Source organism: Hylobates moloch, unplaced genomic scaffold, assembly GCF_009828535.3.
Source record: "Hylobates moloch isolate HMO894 unplaced genomic scaffold, HMol_V3 SCAFFOLD_3, whole genome shotgun sequence".
Taxonomy (NCBI): domain Eukaryota; kingdom Metazoa; phylum Chordata; class Mammalia; order Primates; family Hylobatidae; genus Hylobates; species Hylobates moloch.
In genome coordinates, this window is record NW_026652278.1 from 160,072,973 (window position 1) to 160,092,577 (window position 19,605).

The 19,605-nt window shown below is 35.6% G+C and overlaps 1 protein-coding gene across 1 annotated transcript; it reads right to left on the reverse strand.

Annotated features, from left to right (window-relative positions):
* Positions 1-885: 885 nt before the first annotated feature.
* LOC116480330 (small ribosomal subunit protein uS19-like) lies at positions 886-10,338 on the reverse strand. Its single transcript, XM_032754621.2, has 2 exons — positions 10,313-10,338; positions 886-1,381 (listed from the first exon to the last, which is right to left on the reverse strand). The coding sequence occupies exons 1-2, from the start codon at positions 10,336-10,338 to the stop codon at positions 907-909; spliced, it is 501 nt and encodes a 166-aa protein (XP_032610512.2). The 3' UTR covers positions 886-906.
* Positions 10,339-19,605: the final 9,267 nt, after the last annotated feature.

The window sequence follows — 19,605 nt, forward strand, 5'->3', positions numbered from 1 at the left end:
TAATACTAACAGAGCAGTTCTGGTGGCAACAAATTTACTTCGCTTTCCTTCACCTGAGATTACTATTATTTCAATTTTATTTTTACTGGACACAGAATTCTGTATTGAGAGTTCTTTAATTTTAACACTTCTTTTGTCCCTGTCATCTACTATTCAACCCACTGTGAATTTTTTAAAAGAAAAATTCCTTGTTTTAATATGTTTTCTTTATTTGCTAAGGCTTTATAATTTTAAAGTTATTTAAGAGTGTCCATGATTGATTATTGCAGCAAATAGTGATTTTGTGATTTATTATTGTTGCAAATAGTGGTTTAAAATTATTTTCAGATAATTGTAACAATTATGTCATTTAGGCATTTGCCATCAATTGATTCTTTTGTCATTCAAGTTGAAATTTTCCTGATTCCTGGTATGTCAAAAAATTCTGGATTATATCCTAAATATTTTGAGTATTACATTATAAGACTGTTGCCTATTTCATGGATGATCTTCCATCATTGAAACACACTTTTATGTAGAGAGCACACATTGGCCCACTTTTGTGGGCTGTGGCTTAAATACTCATTTAATTTTGAAAATCTTTGTTGGGCTATTCTAATCGACTGGGTTTGTGCAATACCAAAAGATCATTCTGAAACTTTGGAGGTAGTTTACACCGAAGTTACATTTACACCGAAGTTACATTCTCAAAGCATTTACCATTTGATTCTGATTGGTTTCACAAATAGGCAACTTGAGATGGGCTGAGGAATTTATACACAATTTTAAATGGTTGTTTTATCTAACTCTTTTCCCTTTGTGATTGTACCTTTGTACTCTAGTTGGAACAAGAATGGTGTCACTTCTGCTTGAGTTTTCTTTTCTTTTTTTTTTTTGGAACCATGTGCGCCTTTATTAGCTGAGCCACTATTTGAGAGGGATGAAGCGGGAGGAGTGGGTGGCCCCGATGCCAGGCCGGCCGTGCTTTACCAGCTTGTAGGTGATGGAGAACTCGCCTAGGTAGTGGCCGATCATCTCGGGCTTGATCTCCACCTGGTTGAAGGTCTTGCCGTTGTAGACGCCCACCATGCTGCCCGCCATCTGGGGTAGGATGATCATGTTTCGCAGGTGCGTCTTCACCACTTCCGGCTTCTCCATGGGCGGCGCCTCCTTCTTGGCCTTGCGCAGGCGCTTCAGCAGGGAGTGCTGCTTCCGCCGTAGGCCCCGGTTCAGCAGCCGCCGCTGGCGCGCACTGTACAGCTGCATCAGCGGCTCGTAGGACACGTCCAGCAGCTGGTCCAGGTCCATGCCGCGGTAGGTGAACTTGCGGAAGGTCCGCTTCTTCTTCTGCTCTACTTCTGCATGTTGCCGGCTCCTCAGAAAAGATCGCTCTGGTCCGCGCCTGCGCAGTTATCCTGCTTGAGTTTTCATACTGTACATTATAGATAGTGGATGGGGCTCCACTCTGCTCTGTCTGCGGCAGCCATTCTGGCTTGAAGGAAGAGGATAACCACATCTTTGCTTGTTTTTACCTAATACAAGGAAAGTCCATCCACAGGGCACCATTTATAAGTTTCTTTGTTAGCAGCTCCCAGTGAGAATGGATAAGAGCACTATTTTTCGCTACTGTTTGCTACTGTTAATTGAGGCTAGTCTACGGGGCTCTGTCTCACTGTCCCCTTAGCATCAGTAGCTCTTGGAGAGGTGGAAAGGCACCACCTTTTTGTTATAAGTACTTTTATTAGCACATAGGGTTAGTCATTGGAACACTGGCCCATAATTGCCTGCCAACAAATGACAGTAGTAAAGAAGGCCACTGCCTATATGCTGATTGTAGGCAATCACCCGTATCCTGCCCCAACAATCTCATTGGTGACAAATCTGAATTAAAAGGAGAAGGAGTTGTTAAAAGGAGAGGTAATTGTTGCCTGTTTGCAGCAACTACCAAAGTAAGGAGGGAGGGATAGTCCTCTGTTAGTGGCCATAGCAGGTGGAATATCATCAAAAGAGTCCAGGAAGCAAGGTTGCAGGATAAAAGATCAATATACAAAAATCAATATCATCTCTATGTATGATACAATAAATCCAAAAATAAAAGTAAGAATATAGTTACATTCACAACAGCATCAAAAAAGAATAAAATAGGATAATTTAACAAAAGAATTTCAAGGTGTGTAGACTAAAAATAACAAAATTTTGCTGAAGAAAATTAAAGAATATTTAAATATTTAAGTGCTATCTCACGTACATGAATCAACAAATTCTTTCCAAATAAGTCTTTCCAAATTAATCTAGAGCATCAACACAATTCCTCTCAAAATCCCAACAGGCTATTTTGTGGAATTTGATATGCTGTTTCTAAAATTTATGTGAAAATGCACAATACTATAATAAAAAGTACAATTTGGAAAAAAAACCAAACAGCTTTGGAGAATAGTCACTTCTTCTAAATTTAAAGAATTATTACAAAAACTATAGCTTTGAGAGTATGGTGTTAACTAAGGAAAAACATAAAGATATAAATAAGAATGCTGACATAAATTCTTATATTTCTTGTCAATTCATTATCATGAAGGCACTAAAGCAATTAATTGTCAAAATATGGTCTGTGATTTGTGCAGTAAATGTTGCTGTAACAATTGCCTAACCACATAAAAAGTGAACTGAGACCCTTAATACCTTATACAGAGAAATTAACTCAAAACCTAACATAATTAAATTCAAAAGTTAAAAAAAAAAAACTTTTAGAAAAGAAAATAGAAGAAAATTACTGAGACCTTATGTTAGGCAAAGGCTTTTTGTAGATATAATAACAAATCACAGTTCATTAAAAATAGATAAATACACACCTCAACCAAATTCAAAACATTTTTACTTCAAAAGACACCAAAGATTATAATACAGGCAACAAACAGTGAAAAAAATTTTTACGCAACAAATATTTGATAAAGGGCTTGTATATAAAATTTATAAGAACACTTACAACTCAATACTAAGAAGGGATACAACACAATTTAAAAAATGAGAAAAAAATACGATGAGATATTTAATAATCAGAGAAGACAAATGAATGGCTACCACACACATGAGAAGATGCTCAATATCATTAGTCATTAGGGAAATAAAAACTGAATCACAATGAGATACCATTTCGCCCTCACTAAAATGCCTATAATTAATAAGACAGATAAATAAATGTTGACAAGAATCTGCATAAACATTGGAAGCCCTCGTACATTGCTGGAAGGAACGTAAAATGGTGCAAAATCATTAACAAACTGGCAGTTTCTTTAAAAGTTAAACATAAAGTTACTCCTTGCCCCAGCAATTCCACTCCTGGGAATCCTGGCAGATTCCCAGGAAACAGGCTTACACAAAGACTTGTATGCAGATGTTCATAGTAAGATTATACATAATGGCCAAAAACTGGAATCAATATACATATCTTTCCATCTAGTGGTGAATATATACATAACATGCTTTACCTTTAAATAATGGAATACTATTTAACAATAAGATGAAGTAAACTACTGATGCACTATTATATGGATAACCTCATAATACTGTGCTAAGAGAAAGTGGTCTGACATAACAGACCACATTATATATGATTCCACTTATATGGAATGCCCAGAAAAGGTAAGTTTATAGAGACAGAAAATATAGCAGTGGTGCCTTGGGATAGGAGTTAGGAACAGGAAATATAAATGAGCATCAGGATCTTACTGTGGTGATGAAGATTCTCTGAAACTGATTTATATTTATGATGGTAGAAATTGATAAATTTGATAGAAATAGTTGATATATAGACTAGAAATGAGAGTAGGTCATAATATATAATTTTTAGCTCAATAAAGCTGTTAAATAGAAGAATATATATTATGTCCCTCAAGTCCTCTCTCCTGGTCCTGTGATTACAAACAATGGGCTTTTCTAGATGATTTTCTTTCTTTTTGTATCTATATTGGTTGGTATTTCTGAGTTGCTTACTGCACTTGCATCCAAGATGGGATAAATAGAATGCAAATAACTCAGGCTTCTCAGAATTATGTCTTCTCTATAGTGTTGAGGTTTCTAAATATTATGCCTTCCCTTCTATACCTTTCAGAATCTTCTAATAGCTGTTTTTCTATTATGACTAGTGTCTCAGGTTGTAATTTGCTGGAGAGGTAGGGTCCGATGTACTTTACCTTTACTCCCTACTTTCATTTTATGTGTTCAATATTTTAATTAATAATTAATGAATTATAAATATGGGTTATTATATAAACATTTTTATCTTCTATTTACTTTTAAGTGCTTTAGTTTTTTTCTTTTTTTCCTACTTTTTGGTTAATACTAGTTCTTAAATTGATACATTTTATTTTATTCTAAATATGATTGCAGTTGTCTTAGACTGTTTTTATAATTTTATGTTAATTTGCTCTAAGTGATTGCCTAAACATTTTAAAAGGGTATATATTCTCCTAAGGAAAAATCCACTTATTCTGCTCTTTTATTCTGATTTACTGCCTTCGGCTAGCTAAAATACTGCTTCTGCTATTATTTGTTATGTGAACAATCCCTATTTGCATATTCCCGATAACAACTTGCAAACATTTTTACTCCAAATTTAATACTCAACTGACAACCTATTATAATTAATTTGCCTGTGGGTACTAGCAAAACATTCACATTGTACGCAAGTGTAGGTGAGAGATTGTAGTCTTGTCATAGCTATTATCTCAAAAAGACTTATTTCTAGATCAATTTGTTTATATGCTTTGGGCATCATTACTACTATTTTCAACACCTTATTAACTGACAATTTCTTCTAAGGTAGTAGAAAAGTCTTTGAAGAATGTAGGTGATTCTAATAGACCCATAATGATTCCATACAGAAGAAAAAAATTATAGTGATATGCGTTATTAAAGCGAGTGCCCAATTATTGGGTGAGATGTTTAAGAAAATACCACAATGCACAACAAATGGACTATGCAAGGACCTTGTCTAGGAATTTTATGTTATTTCCAACAAATACGGGAAGTGATCAAAACAACATTAAAATTATGGGACTGAGAGACAAGAAGGCAGGAGAAAGTCAGAGAAAAATTCCTGCCCCTAAGGCCTTCATTTTGGGGTATTATTTCTTGAGCCCCAGTACAGGTCAGGCCAACTAATACACTAGGCAAAATTATGTTTTAATATGTATTCCAATCCTTAAAAGCAAGTATTCTGGGTAAACAATCTCCTTTGTTCATTTAATTGCACTTGTTGCATTTTTTCTTCCATTTTGTTTAGACCAGTAGGAAATATTCACTAAGTACACTGCCAATACTCATTTGCATTATATTGCTTTAGTGAAAAAGTGTTTTAATGTTATTTGAGCAAATATCCTCTTTCATTGAATAAACATTCAGAATATTTTCATTAGACATAATTTTGAAAGTGATATCAATAGCTAAGGATAGAATGTAATGTAACACGCGTTCAACAGATCGCCAAGATTGTCTATTAAAAAAGTTTTAATCAGCTTAAATGAATATATTATCTTCCTTGGATAATATAACTGTTATTTACAATTACTGAATCACACAATTTTGCATACATTCACCAAGGATCATATGATAGAAGTTCATCTTATTTAAATTCTCATTTATTAAGAAGGGTTTGTTATTAAGAATTTTAAAATTGTGAATAAAGTAGATCTTAAATCACAGAGGAACACATCCTTGAGTCTTATTTTCTTGGAAAATGTATTTGATGTAGAAAATAGCCCATACTGTTTTTAACATTTTAAAATCACTTCAAGTTATAACTGTGTATGTCTCAGCCATAATTACAAATTATGTGGTTAAAATATTGAACATATAAAAATATAAATATAAAAATGTAACAAAATTTAACAGTATGCTTTGTTTCCACGTTGGCAAAGAAAAGAAAATCATGACAAAAGCATGCAGGCTACATAGGCAGTTCTTCTAAAAAAGCCAGTATTGAATTTTTATGGTCTTAAAATTTTAGCATTGAGCTTTATAAACTTTTAAAAGAATCTTAAAGTTTAAAAGGACATCAGATAGCATCTAATATAACTATCATATTTTCTATATTAAGAGAGTGATAAGAGAAACAGTATTTGCCTCAAGCCAAAATGCAAAACAAGTGGACCTGCAACCTAGGTCCGCTGACTCATAATTTGGCATTTTGTTGATAATATATGTTCCTTTTTTCCGCATGCTTGTCTTCCTTTTTAACAAACCCCTTCAGCCTAACAGCCATTTGGCAAATTCTAATGGTACTTAGACCACATAGGGTCCTCTGGTTTCTATTTTACTTATTTGAATGATCTAAAGCAAAAAGACAATCCATACATTCTAATTATTTTGCAAATAAGAAAATGGTTATTAGCACTAAAAATATGGTGTATTTCATAAACATTGTCCTATTGAAGAATATACTGAAGAGGAAATACATGAATGTATTTACAAATTACTGAATAGTAAATCTCCAAAATGGAAACACTATAATAGCAGCATCCATTGAAGTATTTTCCGTCTTTAGAAATTTAACACTGACATGGTTACTCATACTCATGCATGCAATTATATGATTTTTACTGCAAAATTACTATGTTATATACATAGAGTGTTATATTTTGAAATGTATACACAGAATAACAGTGTAGGCATTTTGTCATGCCATCAGCTCATTTAAAGACTGCACCTTAAATATATTCATACTTTTCCAAAGTTCAGATCTAAAATATGTTAACAATTTATGGTTAAATACGTGATGCTTTTTCACCATATTTTTATATTATAAAGTTTTAGCTTAGCATTTAATAAATATAAACAGTCAGAAAACTATTATGTATCTCTAGGGTACTGGGAAATAACATATCTATTTTTATTATGCTTGCTTCTTCAATTACTTCACTTGGTGGGGATGTATATATTTTCTTTGCTTGTTAATATTACCAAATTCCTTTCCAGGAAGGCAATATCAATATAGTCCTCTACTATAAGTACAAATGAGTATTAAGCTCAACACAAACTTACCAGCTTGGGGACTGTTTACAAAAACAAGCAAAATAAAACAGAAACAAATTTTGGTTTCAAGTTGATATTAGTTGTAATTATTTTCAATATTCTTCTAGTTTTTCTTTAGTCATATTTCTCTTTATCATATGATCATTTTTATGAAAAAATGTTTATTTTTGTTATTCATTTACACTTTACTTATGTATAGAATCTATGTCTTCTCACATGCTATTGAAGGTGTCACAAAATTATTCCCTAAAATGTTCTTATGATTCCTATGATGTGAAATTTTTCTCCATACGTCTTGCATCTGAGTCTTCAGAATTAGGAGCCATTTACTGTCATTTTTTTTTCTGATAGAGCAAACAGCTATTTCTTTTTTATTGTATTGGAATCAATAAGATCAATCAATTTCCCAATTCAAAAGGATATGGATTTGATCTCGTTTACTAGCTGATTTCATTTTAGACATTGTAGTTCTTGCCTCTGCTGATGGAGGAGGGATGGACTTGTAAAATTCATAGGTTAATTGCTAGAAATTTTGCTTGTTGTTCGCCTATTATCACTGTGTTTTCAGAAAAGTGATCAAATTATTTCATAAATAATTGATCAGATTATTTCATAATTAAGTAAATCTTTTGTCTAAGTTCTTAAAGTTCCTTAAAAATGTGGAAATGATAGTTTTAGCAAACATATTATACTTCTATTATTTGTAGCATTGTAAGAATTAAGCCCTGTTCTTGTGCAAATCAAAATATTATGATGTCATTATTTTTATATGGTAAACTACATTTTAAAGAACCTAATTTATGTCATAAATTAAAAAGAATATCATGCTCCTTTTTCAAAAAAAAATTTTGTTACCAAGGCTTTTCCTCTTTACCTTGTAACTATAGAAACAAAGGCTATTATGTCAATACTATTTTCACTACCCACGAAAGAAACACAAACCTTTGAATATATTTTCTTTGTTTTATTTTGACATTATGAATGATTATCTTGATAATCTTGATAATCTTCATTATCTTAATAATCTTGATACCTAGAGTGCTCAAGTAATGACAGAAGTCATTTTTTTTCTGGTTAATTCATCTTTAAGGTTTACTAATAGAAGGAGAATACAAAATAGAGATGCAAAAAAAGAAACATAAGTGAGATATGGTAAGCTTCAAACAAATATAAATATTACTGTAAGAGACAAATTATATTTCCTTTGCAAGTTGAAGGTAGAAACTTTAGATTAAAAAAAATGTGGATATATACATTAATGGATGAGAGGCATTACAGTTGTTTTAAATAGTAATTCAATTTTTTGACAATTTCATCAAACCATCACTTAATTCCTGAAGTATGGAATCAAAGAGCAGGAGTGTCTCCTATGTTAAACCAATGAACTCTTTCATTTGAACAGAAAAGACGTTCTTCTCTGGAGGATGTCTTATCTTTTAGTCAAAGGACATCTCTCAAAATTGTTTTTATATCAAAATGTTCTCAAAATGCCACTACAGATCTAAACTGTCAGTGTTTAATATGACTTGGCTCTGTCCCCAAACAAATCTCGTCTCAAATTGTAATCCTCACGTATTGCGGGAGGGACATGATTAGATTATTGGGGCAATTTCCTCCTGTTCTCATGACAGTAGTGACTATCACAAGATCTGATGTGTGTGTGTGCTTTTTTTTTTTTTTGAGAGGGATTCTTGCTCTGTTGCCTAGGCTGGAGGGCAGTTGCACTATCTCGGCTCACTGCAACCTCTGCCTCCTGGGTTCAAGCGATTCTGTCACCTCAGCCTCCCCAGTAGCTGGGACTACAGGGGTGCACCACCATGCCTGGTTAATTTTTGTATTTTTAGTAGAGACAGGGTTTTGCTATGTTGTCCAGGCTGGTCTCAAACTCCTAACCTCAGTTGATCCACCCGCTTCACCCTCCCAAAGTGCTGGGATTGCAGGTGTGAGCTGCTGTGCCTGGCCTAGACCTGATGGTTTTATAAGAGGTTCTTCCCACTTTGCTCCTCATACTCTGTCCTTTGCTGCCAGGTAAGAAGATCCAAGCTTTCTTCCCCCTCTCCTTTTGATAGTAAGTTTTCTGAGGCCTCCCAGCCATGCAGAACTGTGAGTCAATCAAACCTCTTTCCTTTATAAATTACCCAATCTTGGACAGTTCTTTATAGCAGTGTAAGAATGGACTAATAGAGTAAATTGATACTGGGAGTAGGGCACTGCTATGAAGATACCAGAAAATGTAGAAGTGACTTTGGACCTGGGTAATGGGCAGAGTTTGGAACAGTTTGGAGCACTCAGAAAGCAGGAAGATGTGGGAAAGTTTGGAACTTTCTAGAGACTTGGTGAATGGTTTTGACCAAAATGCTGATAGTCATATGGGCAATGAAATCCAGGCTGAGGTGGTCTCAGATGGACATGAAAAACTTATTGGAAACTAGAGCAAAGGTCACTCTTGCTATGCTTTACCAAAGAGACTGGTGGCATTTTGCCCCTGCTCTAGAGATCTGTGGAACTTTAAACTTGAGAGAGATTATCTGAAATTGGAACTTACGTTTAAAAGGGAAGCAGAGCATAAAAGTTTGGAAAATTTACAGGCCGATGATGGGATAGAAAATAAAAACACATTTTTCTGGGGAGATAGTCAAGCCTGTTGCAGAAATTTGGATAAGTAATGGGGAGCCAAATGCTCATCATCAAGACAATGGAGGAAATGTCTCCAGGACATTTCAGAGCAGCCCCTCCCATCACAGGCCCAAGAGGAAAACAAGGTTTCAGGTGCTGAGCCCAGGGCCTTGCTGCTTTGTGCAGTCTTGAGACTTGGTGCCCTGAATCCTAGCTGTGATTAAAATGGGCCAACATACCACTCAGGCCATTGCTTGAGAGGGTGCAAGCCCCAAGCCTTGTTGGCTTCCAGGTGGTGTTGGGCTTGCAGGGACACAGAAGTCAAGAATTGAGGTTTGGGAACCTCTGCCTAGATTTCAGAGGATGTATGGAAATGCCTGGATGCCCAGGCAGAAGTTTGTCACGGGGTGGAGCACTCATGGAGAACCTCTGCTAGGACAGTGGATTTGGGAAATGTGGGGTTAGAGATCCAACACAGAGTCCCCACAGGGGCACTTCCCAATGGAGTTGTGAAAAGAAGGCCACCATCCTCCAGACCCCAGAATGCTAGATCCACCAATAGCTTTCACCATACTCCTGGAAAAGCCACAGATACTCACTGCTAGTGTGTGAAAACAGCTGGGTGGGGGCTGTATCGTATAAAGCCACAGGGTGGAGCTGCACAGGACTGTGAGAACCCACCTCTTACATCAGTGTGATCTGGATGTCAGACATGGAGTCAAAGGAGATTATTTAGGAGGTTTAATATTTAATGACAGCCCCCACTGGATTTTGGTCTTGCATGGGGTCTGTTAACCCCTTTGTTTTGTCCAAATTCTCCCACTTGGAATGGGAGCATTTATCCATTACCCGTATCCCCATTGTATCTTGGAAGGAACTAATTTTCTTTTGATTTTACAGGAGCACAGGCAGAAAGGACTTGCCCCTTCAGGTGAGGCTTTTGAGTTGGACTTTTGAGTTAATGCTGGAATTAGTTAAAACTTTTGGGGGACTACTGGAAAGGTATAATTGTGTTTTTAACTGTGAGGACATGAGATTTGGGAGGGGCTGGAGCAGGATGATATGGTTTGGCTGTGTCACCACCCAAACCTCATCTTGAATTGTAATTCCTACAATCCCCACATGTCTAGGGAGAGACCTGGTGGGGGGTGATTGGATTATGTGGTCGGTTTCCCCCATGCTGTTTTCATGATAGTGAATGAGTTCTCACAAGATCTGATGGTTTTATAAGGGGCTCTTCCTCCTTCATTCCTCATATTCTCTCCCCTGCTACCAGGTTAGAAGATCCAAGCTTGCTTCCCCTTTGCCTTCTGCCATGATAGTAAGTTTCCTGAGGACCCCCCAGCCATGCAGAACTGTGAGTCAGTTAAAGCTCTTTCCTTTATAAATTACCCAATCTCAGGCAGTTCTTTTTAGCAGTGTGAGAATGGTCTAATACAATGTGGAAATTTTTACAGTTAGAGAAATATGCACATAAGTTAATTTGTTAGTGAGGAATTCTAAAGTGAACAAGTGTTTACCTTGCAAAAGGTCTAGTTCTATCCTGAGAGAACCTATAAGAACCACAGCAGTCTGTAAAAATATGAAACTTCTTATCTCCAGAACTTTGCCAAAGGTCGATTGTCACATAAGAAATCTAACAAAATCAACCTAAAACTAAAAGGCCTCAATTGAATATTAGAACAGAATTCATCATGAAAGTACCACCCAACCATGGGCAGGTTGGCACCTTGATCAGGTAGAGACTCAAGAGAGATCAGATGTGCTCACTCTTATTGGCTTGAGAGTCTTAGTCTAAGGCCACAAGGATCTTAATGGAATCACAGTGAACCTCCACTCTGTCAAAGATCTCCAGCCAAAAGTAACCTGAAATATACTTGTAGTCAAACAAATGTGGATTGATTGGTTTATTACAGCCGGTAGGATATGCATGTGGAACTACCAAAAACTACTACCAAGAATTTGTGAAGCCAAAAATGCCACCAAGAATGTACAAAATTCCCCAAAGTAGAAGCAGTTCTTTATTTGAGATCGTTGCCTTGCATTTTATGTGAAAATAAAAGTGTGGAATAAAAAATCCTGCAAATTGCCCATTTCTATTATACAGACATCAAAGACCTATTTGTAGAACAGATAATTAATAGCAGGCAAGTATGAACTTAAGAAAGTAACAAAAACCCAAAGCTATGAAAGCAAGTAGCATTTCCGTGTCAGGTAGTAGTGTCAATCTTTTTAAAATGTCGATACTCTAGGGCATTTGAAGGCTTCGCAGACAGCATACTAGATATTTTGTTTTGTTGTTTTTCCCTAAACAACACTGCTAGCATTTTGTTCATACATGTGTATCTAAATAGTTTATACACTATAGAGAATGGGGGGTAACTCATTAAAATGATATTAGAAATAAATGAGGGACTGAATATATAAATGGATGATGGCCAGTCCATATTACAAATTGGAACTCTCACTCACAATCTGTAGCAACTAGATGAAGAAATAAAAACATTCTCTACAATAAGCACCCCTGGAAGCCAGACTACTAGTTATAGATAATAGATATAGATATGTAGATATAGATATACAGATACAGATATATAAATATAGATATATAGATACAGATATATATAGATTAGATATATTAATAGATATATATGTCAGACTAATAGGAAGTCAGAACATGAACCCCAGCAAAAACCCAGGGAACTAAGCAATAACCCCTGTTAAAATCAACCTCTGTAACAATCAGCCCCCAAATATCCAGGATTTGTTAATAGCCTTGGAAGTAAGCGCCCCACATTTGTCTCCACTCCCAACTTAGCACCACCTAGAGAATGCTAAATATGCATCCCTTACCAATCACATGCCTTCCTTTTAGTTATCCTCCGACAGACTCCCTGTAGCAACAGCCTTCAATCAGGGCTCACTTGGAGCCTTGCCTTTTTTCCACAATAAAGCTTTCCCACTCTTCTGCCTGCCTTTGAATCTTTATCAAAAGGCAAGGGAGAGTGACTGACTCCCATGCTATAGTATGCTCTGAATAAATAGCTAGTGCTTGTTCTTTTTTTTTGGTTGGCCTTTGTCTATCTTTACAGGAAGCATAAGCAAAAATTATTATCAAAATTTAGCTTAGGGTAGGTGATTTGGAGAAGGTGCTCAAACTCCTAGCATCAAGTAATCCTCCTGCGTCAGCCTCCCAAAGAGTTAAAATTATAGGGGTGAGCCACTGTGCTGCACTGGGAGAGGGTTAAAGGAGGTGGGATGCATAGCTTGTATAAAGTTTAATAGGAGTAATTCTGTAAGTAGGGCATATTAATTAAATCTGTAAAGAAAGAATGAAACAAAACTTAATCTGTAGCCAGAGAAAGAGGATATTTGGTCACTTTTGTTGTCTGCAATATATCTGGTCTTTAGTATGAATATGGAGTTGTCCTATTGCAGTCTTGATCCATCACAGTCACAGAGTGGCCTTGTCTGCTGTTGGTGTTCAGTGAAATAACTGATATTCAATCATAGAATATTATGGCTTAAGTGTGGTAGGCAGGCTGGGTCCCTGAAATGCCAAGGTCTGGCTAATGATGACAGGCAAGTTTCTGGTTATTAGAGCTACTTTTTACTTTCACTAGACTAAATGATTTAGAGATGAAGTCTGCCCCTAGGAGTACTTGCTATGCCATATAAAGATGGCTACCCAGTTTTCTGTGGCAGAGTATTTATCTCTAATATAAGAAATACATAGTGTAAGGCAGACCAAATATCTTTCTACCTGTCCTCTCTCCATCATCATCATCTTCGTTTCTTTAAATTAATTAATTATTATTTTTTTTTGAGATGGAATTTTGCTCTTCTTGCCCAGGCTGGAGTGCAATGGCATGATCTCGGCTCACTGCAACCTCCACCTCCCGGGTTCAAGCGAATCTCTTGCCTCAGCTTCCTCAGTAGCTGGAATTACAGGTGCTTGCCACCAAGCCCAGCTAATTTCTTGTATTTTTAGTAGAGATGGGGTTTCACCATGTTGGCCAGGCAGGTCTTGAACTCCTGACCTCAGGTGATTAACCCATAATAGTAATTATGATAATCAAATCATGAACCTACTTTTCTATTTCACAGTATGTTTGCATTAATTTTTTTAGAAATTCGAAGTAAATTATTACTAAAGTTAGAAAATTAAATCTAGAATTTTTTGCTGTTTGTGAATTATTTTCTTTCTATTTTTTTTCTTCTGCTGTTTATTCCTCCTCCAGAGTAATTTAGCTCTAATTTTAGGGAAGTTTCATCAAGGACTGATATAAGCTGCTGTTTTAAACCTAAAGATTATGCCCTCCTTTTCCCATATACTTTGTAAAATATTCTAAAGATATTCGTGGCTAAAAAGCTATTTCAAGGTAGAAAAATAAACTAGAGAATAATTTAAAAGCTGATTCTAGGCCAGGCACGGTGGCTCACGCCTGTAATCCCAGCACTTTGGAATGTCGAGGAGGGTAGATCACCTGAGGTCCAGTTCAAGACCAGCCTGGACAACACAGCGAAACAGAGCAAGACTCTGCCTCAAAAAAAAAAAAAAAAAAAAAAAGCTGATTGTAGAAATGGAATCTAAAAAAAGAAAGAAAGAAAGGAAGAAGAACAAAACAGGGACAGAGGTTTAAAATCTTTTGAGTTGCACTACTTATGCATTCATTTCCTTTACAACTATATTTATATAGTTAAATGGATCCTTTGCCTCCTTGTTGAATCACCTGGGTCCTTAGGAAGACTTGAAACTAGCAGTAAGGATAGAATGTTTTCAAGAAACAAGTATTACATTTATTTATGATAAAGAGATGTCATAAAACGCAGAGATCTTTTAACAGACATAATTTTTTTTAATTACAAGTAACTAAACGCCAACCTACAGAATGTCTGCTCTTTGCTGCACCAGTAGGTGAAGGATCCTCTGAAATTCACTCAGTTTCACTGCTAAATAATTTTCCTTTCCTGGAGAGATGCAACTGAACAGAAATATGCACAATAAAAAATAACCCTACCTGTCTTTAGCATTCATATTGAAAATATGCTAGCTATTTACAGTGACTTTTTAAAAATCTGACTAAGTAGTGCATTGTGTCTGATACCCTTCATTAAAACCAACTTCCAATAAATGGAAAACTGTAAGCTGCAAAAATGTCATTATCTTTACCCACTACCCAACCAAAATGGTGTTTACAATCAGATTTCTGATGAATGTAAAACATCAGAACTTTTCTGTTTAGAATGCCATTATACAGATTTTTTGGCTCCCAATGGAGACCAATTAGTTCCATCCCTCTACATTCCTGAGTAAATAGAATTTCTTTATCAGTGCTTTTCCTTCCCCTGCATTTTGCAGTTTGTTGATTCTAAAGTGTATTTTCTGTAGTTATTTGTGATATGACTTCTTGGTTGCTACACAGCAGTTCTCAGTGGTTGTAAATCAATTCCTTAAAGCAATTAATTAAAAAATTTAAGGCAGTTAATCCAGCCGAAGGCCTCCAGACTCATGGATCACCAGCTGGGTTTATGGAAGCCATCTGGCGTATACTTATTTTTCTTTTTTCCTCTTTTTTTAGTTTGCAGATATATTGTTCAGTCAAGGTCTTTCCTTGAATGATTCAGAATGTAGCATCTTCCTCCAAATCCATCTGAATATAGGTAAGTATAGATATGTATTAAAAGATGCAGATAATAAATATCGTTTGGTGAATCATTTTATTAAAAATATTATTCATTAATTTCCCTTTACCTTTTCTGTAACTCCCTATTCATTTTTCTAAGTCTCAGAAAAATCCAAATTTTAGTTAAGAAATTCTCAAGCCCAAAGAAGACAGCAACATTTTTTACTAACAATCATTTTATAACATTGTTTCCTGTCTTAAAATGAAATTCACGTATTCCATAGCTTACCTACATAAGTAACATAAACCAATATAATGGAATAAATATAATATAAAGGGCATATATGCCCCAAAATATATAATCGTGATCAGTGTAAGCATAAGACATAATTACATTAAAAGTTATATTGAAGTGGTGAGATGCCTACAATTTGAAATAGAATTACTGTAAGTGATGCAAATACTGAAAGATACTATAATAAAATGAAGATTCCATGTCCGATGTGAGAAATTTGACAGCTTTCAAATTGTTACCCCTCCCCTTTCCCCATATTTGGGTAATCTAATAAGATCCCTCACCCCCATTCACACCCCCACCACTGGAACAAACCCTCTGCCCCATGTCATAGGTCAAAATTCAAATAACAGCAGAGAACCTCCATCTGGGCTCCATTCTCTAACTGGAATAAAAACTCCCAGCCACTTATCTCCTTTTGCTATTGTTTCTCTTCAGACTGAGTCCAACTCTTTGGCCTCATTTCCTTTTTACTATGTGCGCAATAAACATTAGATCCTGGCACTCATACATCATTACACTCAACATTCATAAATCTCTGGGGTGGCAGAGGAGGCATCCTCTTCATTCAGCAGAGATTGCCAAATAACAAAAAGATACCTTTGTTTATTGTTGGTGATTTAAACACTAAAAGCCACTGTTGTATCATTGTAGGTATGTATATTTTATATAGTATATATAAAGATTAATGAAGTTTGGAAAAAAGTACAATTTTCCCCTGATTTACCTATTATTTCCCTGTTACAAAATGTTAAAAAACAGCCAAGGCTTACAGAATGCTTACTGTCTGAAAAGCACTATTTTAGGTTCTTTACATTTTCTCTTCACATCAACCTGATGGTGTCATTTATCATCACAGTCTTACAAATAGGAAAACCAATGCAGAGAGAAGATAGGAAACTTGTCCATGGCTACACAGCTAGTGACAAATTCAGATTTTAAATCCTAATAATCTAGTTCTGAAATCTTTGCTCTTAACACTCTAAAATTCTTAGATATTTTTCTTTTAAATGCAAAACAAAGTTAGATGCCAGTTTTTCCTCCATATCTTTCTGCCAGGACACTCAACACTCACACAGCATACAATAGGATGATGACTACTTCACATGTTTCAGGACAAGGGCCAGTCGACTGCCCATTGAGCCTCACTCACCTAAGATACACCATCCTGTATCTACTATCCTGTGAATAAAAATACCATCAAGAATTTACAAAATGCCCAAAGGTGGGAGTAGTCTCTCTGACACTGTTGCTTTATGTTTTATGTGAAAATGAAAATGTGCGCTTTCATTTTGCAAATTTCCCACTTACATGATGTTGGAATTAAGAATCTACTTGTAGCACAGACCAGGAAAAGAAGGAGGTAAGTGTGACCTTGAATAAGTCACACAAACCCACAGGCCAGCATTCCATGTTGATATGGTAGCTGTTTTACATTTTTAGTTGTCTACATTTGGGGAATCTAAAGCTTAGAAAACAGGTGGTATTTTGAGAACTAGATATTGTTTTTGTTATTTGGTTTTCCACTTAGCAGCATCTCTAGCCCATCATTAAGAAATGTGGGTCTAGTTTATAGAATTATTCTTAATCACTTTGTTCTCACATTTCTACTCTTTCAAGTAAGAAAGCTTTAGACACAAGCCTTAGGGAATGATAAGGCAACTTAATATGCTTTATTTTCCATTTATTTAGGCTGATGATCAAAGGATCTATATTTAAAATTTCTAAAGCAATTAATCTCAAATAGCTTCAGAGATTTTTTTTTTACTTCAGAATTCTTCCAAGATTGCTTTTGTCTAAAGTCATAGAAATGAGACCAAGACAGAGTCAAGTTTATCAAAACATGTATGTAAAGTGTGTATTTCTCTATGCAATTTTGCCATACAGGACAAAGCGTGTTAACAGCCTGTAAAATAGTTAAGTTATGACAGAAGGGAACATTAGATTTTTCAACAGGTTTATTGAGATTTTTTAATGTTAATGTTAATATTTTCTCATTTCTTAATTTGTTTTTTTCATAGGATTTTGCTTTTTGTAAAAAAATTAAACTATTATTTATATTTTTGATATTAAATTTGACATGGCAAAGTCTGATTTGTTCTTATGCCTTACAAGACATTTTTGAAAGTCTTATACTAACTTCCTTCCATCAGCATATTTGACCTTTGAAGGAATAGCATTTTACTTTGGTTTTTGAATTAATTTGGAGGTCAGTCTCTGCATTCTGATGCAATCACTGAATCACCAAAGAGATACTAAAGAAAGCAGGGAATGCATCAAGAATTATTTATAAGCAATTCTAAAGCTCATAGATACACAGTTGCAAAGTTTGGAGAAATAAATGTGGCATTTATTAGTAACATTTTCATGCCAATGGGATAGAAATTATTGAGTAAAATCCCATTGCAAACATCAGTCCTTAGCTGTCATTAGGAAAATGCTGAGAATCACATTTCCTAGCTATAGTCAATTTTAACGATATTCCCAGGATCAACTTCCTGTCAGAAGATGCTATTGAAAAAGCAAGACAACAAAGACAAGCTCTTCTCAATGGGAAATTATCTTCAGACAAAGAGACATTCTGTGAACTCAACGATTAATAACCTTTAACTTTGCAATGTTTGACTTTGAAGTAGTGATGAACAGAATAGAGAAATGAAAAAGCAGAAACAATTATTTCTCCTACCCAAGTGTCTTTTTCCTTTTAAATAATTTGTATTTAAAACCAACTTTCTTTCCTTGACTCAGCAACTTAAAATGTAAAGAGTTGCACAGTTTAGCAGAAATAATGTTGAACTAGAACTCAAGAGCACTGGGCTTCAGTTTCAGGATTATTAGGTCTGACAACTACTTTACCTATTAAGAGGTATATGTGGATGGCTATATGACAAATGAAGTTGCTTTAAAGAAGGTTGTTTGTTTGTTTGTTTTTTGAGATGGAGTCTCACTCTATCGCCAAGGCTGGAGTGCAGCGGCACAATCTTGGCTCACTGCAACCTACCTCTCCCAGGTTCAAGCGATTCTCCTACATCAGCCACCCGAGTAGCTGGGATTACAGGTGTCCAACACCACGCCTAGCTAATTTTTTTTTTTTGTATTTTTAATAGAGATGGGGTTTCACCATGTTGGCCAGGCTAGTTTCAAACTCCTGACCTCAAGTGATCCTCCCACCTCGGCCTCCCAAAGTGCTAGGATTACAGGTGTAAGCCACTGCACCTGGCCTTAAATAAAGTTTTTGATCTGTTCTTGGTGGAATTCCTGGATGAGACATGGTGGGGGTGGGAAGTAAGAGTGTAAGGGGTTGGTTAGCATGATTATTAGCTTTTAACCTTGGATTCAAGCAGAATAGATTTGCATTTGCCTATTTTATATGTTGAGCTGCTGCATAGGCTTTCATTTAAAACAAGTTTTGGTAATTTGCTTCTCTTTTATCCCAGAAGTTTGTAGATAATTTTTCTATAACAACTCCTGAAAATGAGAATAATAATTCTGAATCCCTTTTACAGATGCAAAGGGGTCTTATTAATAAAAAACAAGGGCACAATTTTAAAAATTGGCTGATACTACTGTGGAAAGACTTTTCATGGCTCTGTGGTTGATCCACTTCAATGTTTTGTTAGTAGATATGAAAGTTCTGAGTGTTATTTGCTCTTTGGGTGATGGTAGATGCTGTTATAAACAGCCAGCCAATTCAGCTCTGACTACAACTGCTGTTCTCACTAGACTCCAGACATACATTTTAGGAGAAGTAAATTATTGAAAGCTTGTGTGACTAGGTGACTGCCAATCCATTATCCCAAACCAACACCCCCAATTCTGCATTGCACTTAGTCTTTTTTTAGTATGATGTTTCTACTTTGAGATTCAAAATAATCATAACTGTTCTTATTACAGCATTTTCCTCTTTTCACCAAAAGGAATTTGACTTTGATCAAAATCAAGGGCAGCATTAGAGGTCGAGCTACTTGGCCATAGATAACAGCATGTAGGGATATGAAAGGATACTAAAAGAAAGATAATATGAGTCACTAGAAGTCTTTCTTATTTCCTCAGAGTATC

Bases quoted from the DNA above. Each gene is read 5' to 3' on its own strand.
- LOC116480330 (XM_032754621.2), bottom strand. From the start codon at position 10,338: ATGTCTGACATCCAGATCACACTGAT. The intron at 1,382-10,312 runs GTAAGAGGTGGG...ATAACTGCGCAG, and splicing joins GACATCCAGATCACACTGAT to GCGCGGACCAGAGCGATCTT.